At 39.7% G+C, this 13,409-nt stretch overlaps 1 protein-coding gene across 40 annotated transcripts in view; it reads right to left on the reverse strand.

Moving 5' to 3' along the window:
* The window catches only part of NRXN3 (neurexin 3), a 1,031,704-nt gene that overhangs the window by 568,211 nt on the left and 450,084 nt on the right, over nucleotides 1-13,409 (reverse strand). For all 40 annotated transcript variants that reach the window (XR_007509161.1, XR_007509160.1, XR_007509159.1 and 37 more), the window contains 4 exons: nucleotides 12,690-12,809; nucleotides 5,071-5,452; nucleotides 3,490-3,680; nucleotides 2,791-2,964 (listed from right to left, as the gene is read on the reverse strand). Coding sequence is in view for 36 of the 40 variants with exons in the window: in XM_049825576.1 (XP_049681533.1) it covers nucleotides 2,791-2,964; nucleotides 3,490-3,680; nucleotides 5,071-5,452; nucleotides 12,690-12,809 (867 nt within the window). In the remaining 4 variants the exon portion in view is untranslated. The remainder of the gene's footprint in view (nucleotides 1-2,790; nucleotides 2,965-3,489; nucleotides 3,681-5,070; nucleotides 5,453-12,689; nucleotides 12,810-13,409) is intronic.

The raw sequence follows: 13,409 nt of genomic DNA on the forward strand, positions 1-13,409 counted from the left end.
TAGGTGGGACAGTGCTGTCTACTGACCTAAATCTCACATTCTACTATTTTCCAGGCTTCCTTCCTCCACACATCCTTTGCTTCTGTTCTGAAATCAAACTGACAATTTCAGAGAAAACAGTTGCCACCTTGTAATATCCTCTGCTTCTGAAAGCAAAGCCGCAGCAAGAGACAAGCACTAGCAGAAATCTCTCTCACCACATTTGGAAGGCAAGATTCATATGTGGGGATGGAATGATATTTCTTTACGCATGCATGTTCTCATCATGTACGTGGTCCCACTGCCCTTCATGATGAAATAAGGACACGTCCTGCAAATCAACACACAGCACAACTGTTCACCCAAAAAGCCTGGAAGTGTTTATTACAAATATTTAAACATCACGAGACAGCGAGAACTGCCGGGGACTTCAGCCCTCAAAAATGTTGTTAAGACTGCACCCAAGATCACTTCAGATGGAAACAAAATAGGGAGACTTAAATAAGGACCAAACATGCTTAGAGTTTTTGTTTTCTTAGAGAAAGGGGAAGTAGCTGTGACTTTCAGTGGCAACTGTAAGAACAGGTACCTGCAGGCAGCACTCAAGATGTGAGATGAAGCTTTGGGGATTGCTGTGATTCAAAAAACAAATGGAACAGCCTTCTGTTGACCTAATTCTCAGGTTTTTTACTAATACTAAACATGTTGGCAAAGAGAATGCCTTCCTCTTCAGCAGTTCCCTTGGTACTGAGCAGAGACTGTTCAGGAAGATAGCACGGGCACTGCTATGCAAGATCAAGTTCTTCTGAAGGCAGAATGAGGCCCATCATTGACCTTCCCACCCAGTTTTTTAGGTCTGTCTCCAGCTTTGAATCTTGTTTGAAGGGCTTTAGAAGAGAAGAGGGACTCACATTCCTGACATTTCTAAGAGTGAAACAATCTCCACATTCAGGTGGCAGCTGTGCTGGTACCAGATTGGCACACAAAGTGCGTGCCACATTACATGTTTTGGGAGTGGCACTGATATTACACAACCTCAGTAATAGGACACTAAATCAAAGAACTACACTGGGTACAGGAGATGGAAACACCACAGCTGTAATAATGGTGCAGTCTTCTGGGAAAGCATCATGACTGTTCGTGAGCCGCACATAGAACAGGTTAGTCTAATGAGAGGTCCTCTGAAGACAAGCTAGTAGAGATAACATGCAGACTACATTGCCAACAGATTAAGCTTATTTTAAAATAGAAGAATTACTAGAAATCACTAACATTAAAGAAGAGCTTTCAGCGCACCAGGGATAATCAGAAAAGACATTTTCAAAAAACCCCAAATGCATTTTTTTTCCTTGAACCTTGTAAACAACACAGAAAATGTGCACTTCTTTTAGAATTTGGCTCTGCCACAAAAGGGCAAAGCCACGATTTCTGCTATGCTATGCTCCTTTCCACAAGGAACAACATGGTTAACAGACACTGTTACATACAGCAGAGAGACAGAGAAAAAAACCAGCCTACAGCTGTACAGCACTTACCAATGCTGTGAAATTGGAGTTGACATTGAGTGAGCTCCTGGGACAGGACAGGACACAAAATTCTCACAAACTACAGTATTATTGTGGCAGTGTGGAAGGAGGGCGTAGGCACAGGAGCTCCCAGCCAGCCAGAACACTGGGAGACAGGGAAGGGATCAGATTTAATTCAACTGCCAATTTGGTCTTTCATGAATACTCAAAGATAGCACTAAGATGATACTTCCAATGCTAAGAAGGGACAGTCTTGACAAGTGGCAAGGCTTCAGCGTGATGTAACCTGTAATCTTGAGACTGTAGGGAAATATGATCAAGGACTAATTTCACTTTGTGAAGTCCTATCTTGAAGGATCAGTTTGGGGGACACACCTTCGCAAACATGCATACCAGACAACTTTACTGATCTTCCTCTAGTGACTGGTAGCCAACACAGTAGACTACTATTCAATAGAGCTACACATAATGGTGATTCTCATTTAACCCAGCCAGCAAAACCTTGGGATTTTTGATGGTAAGTATCCCAAGTGCTTTGGGAATTGATGCTATATGCATGTTACTGAGTCAGTACTGCTGACGTCAATATTCTTATAATTAATGGGAGCTTAGCAGGAACAGTAAATTATTTAAAGAAGCTTCAAGAAATCACTACTATTTACATGCTTCAAGAAGTCACTCATCACATTTGTTTCTAAGCTGGCTGGCAAAGAGAAACTATAGGAGAAAGATTTTCCAGACAGCAGAAGAAATGCCCCCAGTGCTTTCACCAGATGCCCACCTTCTCAAAAAGGAACTCCTGTTTTGGTCTGGTCTTCACCCTTCAGTTCCTTCTACCTTCCACTTCCCCTGCCTCTACCTGTCTTCAAAATACTTACTCCTGTGGATCCCCAAAAAGGGTGCTCTGAAGCACAAGTGAATTGAAGGCTCAGAACATCTTTCAAAGTTTTTGAACTTTTAAGATTACATCTTAAGAGTACTGTAATGTTAATAACTCACTCGACACAAAGTACTAGTAAATTGTAGTCCATCCCAGTACCATCCTTTCCACTACTGGAGGTATCACCTCACAGGGGATGGAGTATGCAAGAGAACAGCTGCTGAGCTGCTCACAGAAGCTAGCTATCCTTAAGCTGCATCTAGAAGACATAAGTGTAGTGAAGGACATCACAATGAAAGTAAACTAATGAAGTGGACAGTAAGGTGGACAAGTAGATGCACAGGAGGCAGCCACAAAGTAAGAGGGGAGTGCTTGAGAGGGGAACTTCTCCGAAATCAATTATACCTTCGCATCCACGCTCAATCTGCCCACTGCGGTGCAGAGCGTCATTGATTAGATCAGGCAGACGCCCGTTCAAATCCACAGATGCTAGACAGCCCTGAAATCCATCACGTGAGGCCACTAGCTTCGGGAGATTGCTATACATGCCTTGAGCTAGGCCAGCAATGTAGAGATCACCTAGAGAAGAAAGGTGTAAACATAAAGGAGAAAGTTACACACTTCTTAGAGTAGCTTTCCCCCACTCCCAACATGAATATAGCAAGCTGAACAGCTGCTCAGAAAAAGTTAAAAGCAGAGCAAGATATCGTGCAAAAAGTAATTTCTGCCTCCTTTATTACAAAAAAAAAAAAACACCACCAAAAAAACCAAATAACACAAACAACACAAAACTGAAAAACTACCCCCCAAAAAACAACCACCCCACCAAACAAAAAAACCAAACAAAATACCCAGTTTTAATTGCATCCTAACTAGCACAAACTGTAGCATGACAATCAATTTCTGAAAAAAACCAAAATATGACAAACTATTCTGCTACAGTAAGTTACCAAACAGAGAAAGAGAAAAACGAAATTGAAAGCTGAAATCAGCAAATTCCAGATTTACTGTTCTGTAATGCACAGTTCCTGCAAGCTTTCTCTTGTGCACTGCTTGAACCCCGGAAGAATAAAGGGGGGAACTGTCAAGTTTTGTAGAATTTACCTTTAAGATCCAGATTTTTGGCACCATTTATAACCTGAGTGACAACCTTAGTGTCCACCTTTAGGCTGTGTGTGTTACTGTTATCTCTGGTGATGACGACATTGTGCCATTGGTTGTCATTAAGAGGACGATCACTGTTGCCTTTGATCACATTAGGTCCATTTCCAAGGTCAAACACATAGTGTATATACCTGTAAACATAGCAAGAACTAGTTAAAATTATGTAAGAACTCCAACGCTACTGACCCTTATTCTAGCCAGAGCTGATAAATTAACTTACAAAAGCCACAAAGGGAAGTATCTCTGGGTTAGAAAGTTCTAGTAAGCCAAAATATTAGCTACCAATTTGAAAAGGTATAGTTGTTCCCTTTCCACCATGAAAGTATAAGGATAGTATTTTGAGATTATGACATTTGAAGTGATCAGATTCTAACCATAAAGCATTCCTCTTTTTCACAAAGTTCTCACAGATACACAAAAAGCCTGTCTGTGCATATAATGATTTTTTTTTTTTTTAATTGGTAATATTGATAAATGTACTGGAGAACACCACTAGATATGCTTATTTGGGGCATATATACACCAGATTCATTCTGTGTTTTGAATAACTCCTTTAAGAAGTTAATTGGGAAACTCACTCAAAATATTGTACTAAAATTCACATGAGATCCTAGCCTTATTCAAACAGCTGGAAAACAATTAGCAAAGCTTTCAGCAAAAAATAAAGATCCTAACAAAGACTGAAGTCATGGGACTGTTACCCTGAATTATTTATATGGTCCAAACACAGAAATCCACCCGAGGATAGAAGAGAAATATTCTACTTAGAAAGGAAAAAAAAAAAACCAACAAAAACCCAACAAAATTCAACTCACAGAGCACCAGGAGCTTGTGACTGTTGCTTTTTTTTATTGCTCAATGTTTCACTTACAGAAATATGTGCAAAGTTAAAAAGGAAACAGATTAAACTATAGTTATACTGAAATAAACAGGACTAGTAAACTGTACTTGTGGAAAATGTCTACTGTGACTAGGTGAGTATACGAGATTAAAATTTGTTCAGCTAACAAAGGGATTTTGTTAATAAGCTATTGGTCTTGCAAAAAGACTACAGCAGCTCAAAAGCAAGCTGAGTTCACTTCTCCTCAAGCATCACCAGCAGAAATATAAATTCAATAGCCCACATGCTCTTTTTTTCCTTCAGTGGAGATGGCAATGAGTCTGCTACAGGGAAAAAAAATATAAGCAGGAAGAAAGACTCAGAGCCCTCAGCCCACTTTCTCCTCCTCTGTGCTATTCTGCAAGGTTAAAAGGATAAAACATTAGCCTAACTAGATCCAAAGGACTTAAAACATTCATATTTCACACTGTAAAAATGTATTTCTCTCAGCCACAGGGGGACGTCAGTGATAAAATCTGGAGTCTTAAGCTACAGTGTTTATGTCCAAGTGCTTTGTCATACTCATCAGCAAACAGAGAAAACACGAGTATGAGGTGAACTTCTCTTTATGCAAGCATTTTAAGCTTACCTATAAGTTTATCTATAAATAAGCTGGTAGAATATAGCAGAAAGTCACCTACCCCTTGACTAGTTCAACTGCAATAAAGTCATTGCCATCACCGCTGTTAAAGAGGATGAAACCATCAGCTGAGGTGGTCTTGAACTGAAAGAAGAGGTGCATGGATGTATAAGCCTGCAAGGTGGCCAAGCTCAGGTAGCTGCTCTTGGTCTTGAATGTCACAGGGTCAGCTATAATGTTGCGGAGACCAAAGCGTGCCTTCAGCTCACAATAGTCAATGTCACCATTCTTGCACAGGTCAATGTAGAGCATCCCATTGAACATAAGGCTCTGGAGGTGGCCAATGAAGCTGGAGGGGATGACAGAGATGTACCGTTTCTCCGTCATGATCCCTGTCTCGATGTTGTGGAATTCCAAGCGGGTGTGATCACCAACCATTGTGCCTGAAGGACAGAAACAAAAGAGGAACATGCAGAAAGCCCAGGGATCAGTAATAGGTTATATGGAGCCCCTCACCTTCCAGTTTTCAGACTAACAGCAGTACTAACTTAATCATATCTGATCACTGTTCAGCAGCTTGCATAGGAATGAACATATAGACTCCTTGTGGAGAGGCTTGAGTCTAGTAGTTGCCAAAACCTGGCAGAAGAGAGACGACAGGACTAAAGGGCCATGGGCAGCAAGCTCTGTATTTTTCCCTGCGTTTCACAGACTTTTTTGTTTGCAAAGAAGACTAGGTCTCTCCCTTAAAGCCCACAGTGATCTACTTGATCCAACAGTCCATCTGCCAAACAACTCAGACACTTCTAAAACAACTCTTACAAGTGCGCTTCCTGAAAACACTCAATAAACACAGAATAATACAAAAAGAGCAGAACAAGAAGTAAGAACAGTCATAAACCTGCTAATATTTACTCTGTTGTTCTCTCCCAGTGCCCAACGTTATTTCTCTTGTTTTAAGAGCACAGCAAGAGGGAAACACACAAGAATGCAACAGGCAAAAAGCCCTCCATATATTTAAATCATCAACCTACCACTTGGGCTATTTATCACATTTTGATAGATTTTAACCTCTCCATTAAAATATTCAAGCTCTTTAGTATACCAAATATGTCAGATTACTCTTGAAGCATATTTAAATGTTTCAATAGGTGTGCTAGGCATCAGTACAGACACAGAACCCACACAGACAGATGAAATACAACTGTATGCTAAAAGACTGGTTTGAGTACAAAGACAAGCTGGACAACATCAGAATGAAAACCATTACAAACAACCTTATTTTAGTCCTCTACAGTTCTTCATTAAGATGAGTTTTAACTATTTGGTCACACAAGTAACCTTTCTATGTAGGCCTTGTGCCATTTAGTATGCAACATGAATAACATTAAATTCATGAATTATTCAACATTTAATTGTTTTCTCATCATTCAATGTACTACCATTATTCAAACTCTGCTACAAATATGCCATTATTTTTTCCTCATGTGAAGTTTTCTGTGGTGTTGTATTGAGTTTACGTGGCAAGGTGCTGGCTGCGAGGGTGGCTACAGGGTGGCCTCTGTGAGGAGAGGCCGGGGCTGCCCCGTGCCAGACGCAGCCGGTTCCAGCCGGCTCCACAACAGACCCACCACAGGGCACAGCGGAGCCCCGCAGCCACTACAGCGGCACCTTTCAGAAAGCGTATTTAACAAATGGCAAAACGCTGCCCATGAGTGAGGAACAACAGGAAAAAAACAAAACAAAACAAAAACCCCACTAACGGCAAGGTCAGAAAAAGACGAGGGGGAAGAGGCGCTCCAGGCGCGACAGTGGAAATTCTCCAGCAGCCCCTGGAGAAGACCACGCTGGAGCAGACACCCACATTGCAGTCCATGGAGGACCCTCATGCCAGAGCAGGTGGATATTTCCTGAAGGAACTGCGGCCCATGGAGAGCCCACACTGGAGCAGGTTTCCCTGACAGCCTATGGAGAGAACCCTTGCAGGAGCACTTCATGAGGGACTGCCGCCCATGGGAAGGGTCCACACTGGAGCAGGGGAAAAGTGTGACAAAGAAGCAGTAGCAGAAAGGAGCTGTTACAGACTGACCACAGCCACCATTCCCCATCCCCCTGCACTACGGGGGGCAGGGGAGGCGGTAGAAGAGTCAGGAATGAAGGAACAAACCTGAGAAAAGGAGGGGGTGGGGGATGGTGTTTTACCTTTTGCCTTTGTTTCTCACCATCCAACTCAATTTTTTAACTGGCAATAAATTACATTAATTTTCCCCAAGTCAAATCTGTTTTGTCCATGACAGTAACAGGTAAGTGATTTCCCTATCTCCATCTTGAACCATGAGTCTTCTCATCCTATTTTCTCCCCTGTCCTATTGAGGAGAGGGAATGAGAGCACAACTGGGTGGTTGTCTGGCAGCCGGCTACAGTCAACCCACAAGTTCAGTAGCACAGTGTGCAAATTATCCTCAAATATTCACTTCATCTTCTACCACTTCTGCAAGATCAAAAGAAAATTACTTTTGATTTTATATACACAAGGCTGAGGAACAGAGAGAACAACACATAAATAGTTTTGGATCTCAATAAAGAAAAATTTGGCATCCAATTTAGTAGAGTATGTAACAACTTCAGAGCATTCACTGGTTTTGAGGCTCAGTACTTCTAGAAATAAGATCCACAATCCCAAATAAGTACCTCCCAAAAGGACAGGTACAATTAGTGATGAACTGTGAAAGATATGACTTCAAGTGACTTATCCAGTTTTCCATAGGAACTCCAAAGTAGAGAAGTCAATTCCTCCGTGCTGTATTCACATGCCTTACATAGAGGTCCCTTTCAATTTTTTAACCATACCATGTCTCATTCACTACAGACTTTTCAAAGAGGATCTTGAAAACAAGCACCTCCTTTAATACAGAGGCCTATGCCAATCCCTTTGCTGTATTGTCCTTTCTTAATGTAAGCAGGGAAGCAAAGCTCCTGTGGAAAAAGGACAGCAGCAAATATGAAATCAAACAACACTAAAATTCATACAAACACAGACCTAATCTACTTTCAACTTTTCCCTACTTTTACATGTTTCTCTACTTAGCCTTCTAGTATGTTGTTAATATAATTACCGCACAGGTAAAGTGCTTTGTTTTAGAAGGTTTTCCAAAGGAAACAGCCACACACTACCTGTTGGTCCCTATGCCTCCAACAACATTTTAACATGCTGTTCTTTTAAACCTGATTGAATTTGACCAGAAGGGTCAAAAATATTTAAATTGATACTGGTTTTGTGAAAAATTGACACCTGGATAAAGACCCAAGTAAGTGTTTCCAGTGTGCTATAGACAGACAAAAGTTAGCAATAATAGCCTCTTTGATTGCATCTGCTAGTTGGTTAGCATATATACACAACTCTTGACGAGTCGCTGCAAGAGGTATTTCTGAGTCATTGGGATTATATCTGGGAGTCACACTGATCACCATAGCCGACTCCAGGACAGACTCCTCTTTTAATTCCCCCAGGTCACATCAACCAGGACTTACAAGCTTTCTCATATTCTGTGCTATCTCCTGAAATCTCTTAGCATTTCTCATGTAAACAGTTCCCAAGCGTTAAAATAACAAACAAACAAAAGATATATTGATAGGCCTTTCAAGACTTTTCCTATTATTCACAACATATTCTTTTTTCTGTTGGGGACAGAATGAAAGCTGAAAACATTTATAGGACACTTGGATGATACATCCTGGCTTGTGGTGTACAAAGAGTCAGATTAAACGAACTGATGGTCTCTCTCTTGCTTAGGTCCTCTTGAAACACTAAAATATTCTTAACTCACCTCTCATGATCATGTACAAAGTGCAATTTTTCAGCTAATACTTTGTCCAAATGTGATCCAAGTTTTTGCAAAGACAGCAAACAAGCACAGTTGTTATTAGAGAAAATATTTTCAAGTATCTATTCCAAATACAACGAGAAAATATTATGCAAAGCAATTTATTTTTTCACTTATTCCTTATTTTAGCAGTGAATCTAAATTTAAAGAAAATTATAAAAAGACCATCGACATGGAAAGCTTCAACCGAAGCAGATGCAGCTGGACAAACTTACAAGCAGCTGAAGAGTCACATATTTCTGACTATTCAGAAATTCAAGTGTCAGTACCAATGCAAATGTTTTAAATCTTGAAACAGTTCTTTTCCAGAAATAATAATATTTTAGTTTGAAAAGTGCCAGTTCACAGGAATTGAAACTGTATATGAGATGGTTTGTTTAGACAAACTATGTCACTTCCATTACTGTGATTGTTAGGGGCTGTTTCAGTTTAGTGTTAGCAAATGAAAATTTCTCATTTTTCCAAACCAGAATTGCATTTTCTTAAAAATAAAATAAAATTTAAAGAAAAACACTTTAAAAAGAAATCCCACTTCTTTATTTCAAAAGATTAGAAAAATAAACTGTAGAGATGTCAAGGACTAAGAGCAAGAAAACTCCTCCCCTTAGCTCTTCTACTCTTAGATAAATGCAAAGATGTTGTTGCCAGAGTAGGAAAGAAAAGCCAGGCTTGTGAAATCTAGAGTACACTGGAACAGGGAATGCAGATATAGGGCGCATTAGAAATGGAGTGAGGGAAGATGGAAGAGGTGAACCCAGAATTTTAGATAAGGTGAAAAATGAGAAAACTTGGAGTGGCTTAAGAGAAATAGGACAGTGATAGCAGTGGTAGTGCAGGAAGTTAGTAGTTCAGTGAAAAGCTGAAAAGGACATGACAATACAAGACCAGAATCAGGACAGAGATGCATTTTCTTAAGAAATCATGGAGTGAAATCCAGTATTTTCTGATCTCATTAGCTGTCAGCCTCACCTGCAGAGTTCTCCTCTAATTCCTCCACTGTGCTCTGTAGAGTATTTTAACTATTACAGCAATCAGCAGCACTTCAGTTCAAATGGTAGCAGATAGAAAAAATTCCAGCCTCCACTGTGGTATTTGGGTGCTAGCAATATGTAGGGAAGAATATGACTGCTATATTTGTGTCTCATTTACCACCGATGTTCTGAGGTGGAGGCGGGGGTAATGGGAGGAGGGTTTTGTGATTAAGCAGCAAAATGCTGTCCAAAGGAAATGGATTCTGTCTCTCTCTTAGATGTCCTGCAGGAAGCCAAGTCAGCCACTTCATTACCAATTTTTCACAGGTGGTCATTAATTGTCTAGACCTAATTCTCCAAGTAGCAGGGTTGAGCTAATTTACAGGATCCAATTTACAGACATGCTGAATATTTGTGCATGCAAATGACTGAAAAATCGTGCCAACTTGGTACCAAATACATCCAACTTTAATCTGGTGCCTTGTTTCTAAACCTGTAAAACGGGAAAGACACCTACTCACTTCATACAACACAGATGTGGGAATAAATCCAGTTACAGCTTCTTAGTTCCGCATAAACATATTGATGAGTGGCACACAACACACACACAAAAAAAGGGCAAAACAACCGCTCTATATTTAGAGCAAAACTTAGTTGGCATGCATTGTTCCAAACAAGCAATAAGAAAGAAGGCAGCAATCAAATAGGCTGTTTATTTTTACTGGGAGCCCAATTTAGACTTCTGATCTATTTGTAAAGGCAGCAAAAATCCTGTGGAAAAATCTATGTGACCACATCATTGAAGACTATCATCTGCCCAAGGAAGTGGGATGCAGATTGCATAGAAAATCTTAACTCTGGCTTTTCTGACTTTGCCATGATAGCATTCTTTTAACAGATATATTTAGCTGTGATACATCTTTAATTATGTAATTCATATACATGTACATATGCACATCCTATTTTAGTATAGGATTGTATCATCATTATTATTTATAAACTCAGTTTCATGGAAAAGAGACTTCAAAAAAAACAGATGGCTTTTGGGGGATTGAGTTGGTAATGCAGAGAGTGCCACCTCATGGTGCTTGCTAAAAAAAGCATATCCAGAAGAACTGTTCTTAAATACAGAAATAAATAGGATTAAATATTTAACAGCATGCTTCACTAATTCAGAAAGTTCCTTCTTAAATAAAATTTCATTTTCCTACAAGCTAATGTTGACTCAGCCTCCACCAATTCCAGCAAGGAAAGGGAAAGACTCTTTCATACGCTTCCGGTTCTCTCTTGCAAATTCTCAGCCTATATAGCACAGCATATATTTACTTTAGAGGGAAAATATATATCAAGTAATTTTCCTGCAAACCCCCTCCTTTGGGCTTATTTCAAAACCCTGACTCACAGCTTTCCAAATAATCTAATTACCATATTACTAAAAATTGCATTCACACAGTAGAAAAGAACTTTTTGCAGAGATAGGATATAGTATCCTGGCACTGCATATGGCAGCCCTTCCTTCTAGTTGCCTTCCGAGTAGAAGCTACTCAGAAGAAAGAACATCAGCATTTGGCAAACCAACATGGGTCACAACTAAATGAACGTATCCATATCAGCGTTGCATCCAGGGTTACAGTTCTTTGTGATTCTATTGTCAGCCTTCAGACTGCTAGTGTTTTCCTCAAAAACCCAGTTCCCACAGTTATATACAGCTATGAAAATTTTAGACCTTCAAAAAAAAGAAAAATAAGTTTCTGGCTCTTGCAGATGTGGGAAAATGGACCAGAAAAGTATCACTTCTGAAATTTTGTAATGAAAAAAAGATCAATCTAAAATACCTTGATCATTTCAATGCAAATCTCATAATGTGGGAGATACCAGCTTTTGTGAGTGATTGATCTTTTCTTCCCCGCTTCCAACTATATTTCTCTACAGAAAGAAGCAGGAGCTAAAAAAGCTGTCACAAAATGCAGGGAAGGAAAAAAAAAAAAAAAAAAAAAAAGACTGACAGACCTATACATTATGATATGATATACTCTGGTGAGTTAGGGTCTTCCCTAACCTCTGAAACAAAGTTGGGAACAAACTAACAAACTGCTCTGTTTGTTTTTCCTTCTGGATGGCTCTGAGCCATGAGCACAGGAACTTGGAAAAAACCAAACCAAAAAAACCCAAACACCCAAAAAAAAAAAAAAAAAAAAAAAACAAAAAAACCAAAAACAAAAAAAAAAAAAAAAAAAAAAAAAAAAAAAAAACAAAAAAAAAACAAAAAAAAAAAACCAAACAAAAAAAAAAAACCAAACCAAAAAAAAAAACCAAACAGCACAGAGAGAGGAATCCATATTCTCTCACACATCTATCAAACACAGGTTTACCATCAAGGAAAAGTTTGTGCAGAGGAAAATTTTAGAAGCCTTGGTTTTGATTCCACAGCATTGGAAACAACCACAATTGCAGCTCACGAATGAGGCATACTCACACTGTACTCCAAACAGAGCCTGGCACAAGAGAGAATGCTGCTTAGCACCTCTGCATTCTTGAGCATGTGCAAGCTCATCTGTCCCCTAATCCCTCATTTCATATAGTCATAGTTGTCATAGAAGTTTCCAGTGCTGACTAAGAACAGTCTCTCAAAACCAAACATGTATGTTTTCAACACAGTAACACTAAATATACAAGTAACAGGAAGGAAAAGGAAAAAAAAACAACAAACAAAACAAAACAAAGAGATACACACAAGAACAGGGAGAATGGGTGTAATGGCAAAGAAGAGACTGGGAACAGAGATAAAAATATAATGACAAAAAATACTCATATATCACACTTACCCTCAGCAACATCATCATCCACCATGAGCTTGAGGCTCTTTCCTCGCCGAACTACCCGAACAGTGTGCCACTCATTGTCATTGAGTTTCTGCCCAGCATAAAGAGTTTCAGGTCCCTTGCCTGGGGATGGTGATAGGTACAACAGTTAAAGCCAGACCCCCAACTGGTTTAGTATTTGCTCAATGGGAAAAGCCACCAAAATCAACCTGGTATGATACAGACTAGTAGATTATGTAGGTGTATTATGACCTGTAATCAACCCTCACGCCTACACCTGCCTAGCTCAGAGGGAAGTCAGGGTCACAAACTCTTCCACTCAGTGAAGTGCCTTCCACCACAGAGCCCAGAGGTGCCATTACAGCGGAATTTTGCTCTCCTAAGAATCTGGATTTACAACAGCCCCAAGGTGCTTGGGATTCTTTTCAAACTTAATCACACTAGTCTCTCAACACTTAGGTATCGAACACCAGGCTGGTTTCAGTCTTTCAGTCTCAAAAAAGAAAAAAAAACAAAACAAAACAGTCACACCACAAAAAACCCCCCACTCAACACAAAACCTCAAACACCCTCCCCATAATAATAATAATAATAATAAAAAAAAATAGTAATTTATTTTAATTTAAAACCACAGAAAGACAACCACTCACGAACCTGGCTGATTGCTCTAAGGTTCTTTGGCAAAGCAGACTGGCTATAAGATGCTTACTTTGCCCCCTGAAT

Source organism: Accipiter gentilis, chromosome 22, assembly GCF_929443795.1.
Source record: "Accipiter gentilis chromosome 22, bAccGen1.1, whole genome shotgun sequence".
NCBI lineage: Eukaryota > Metazoa > Chordata > Aves > Accipitriformes > Accipitridae > Astur > Astur gentilis.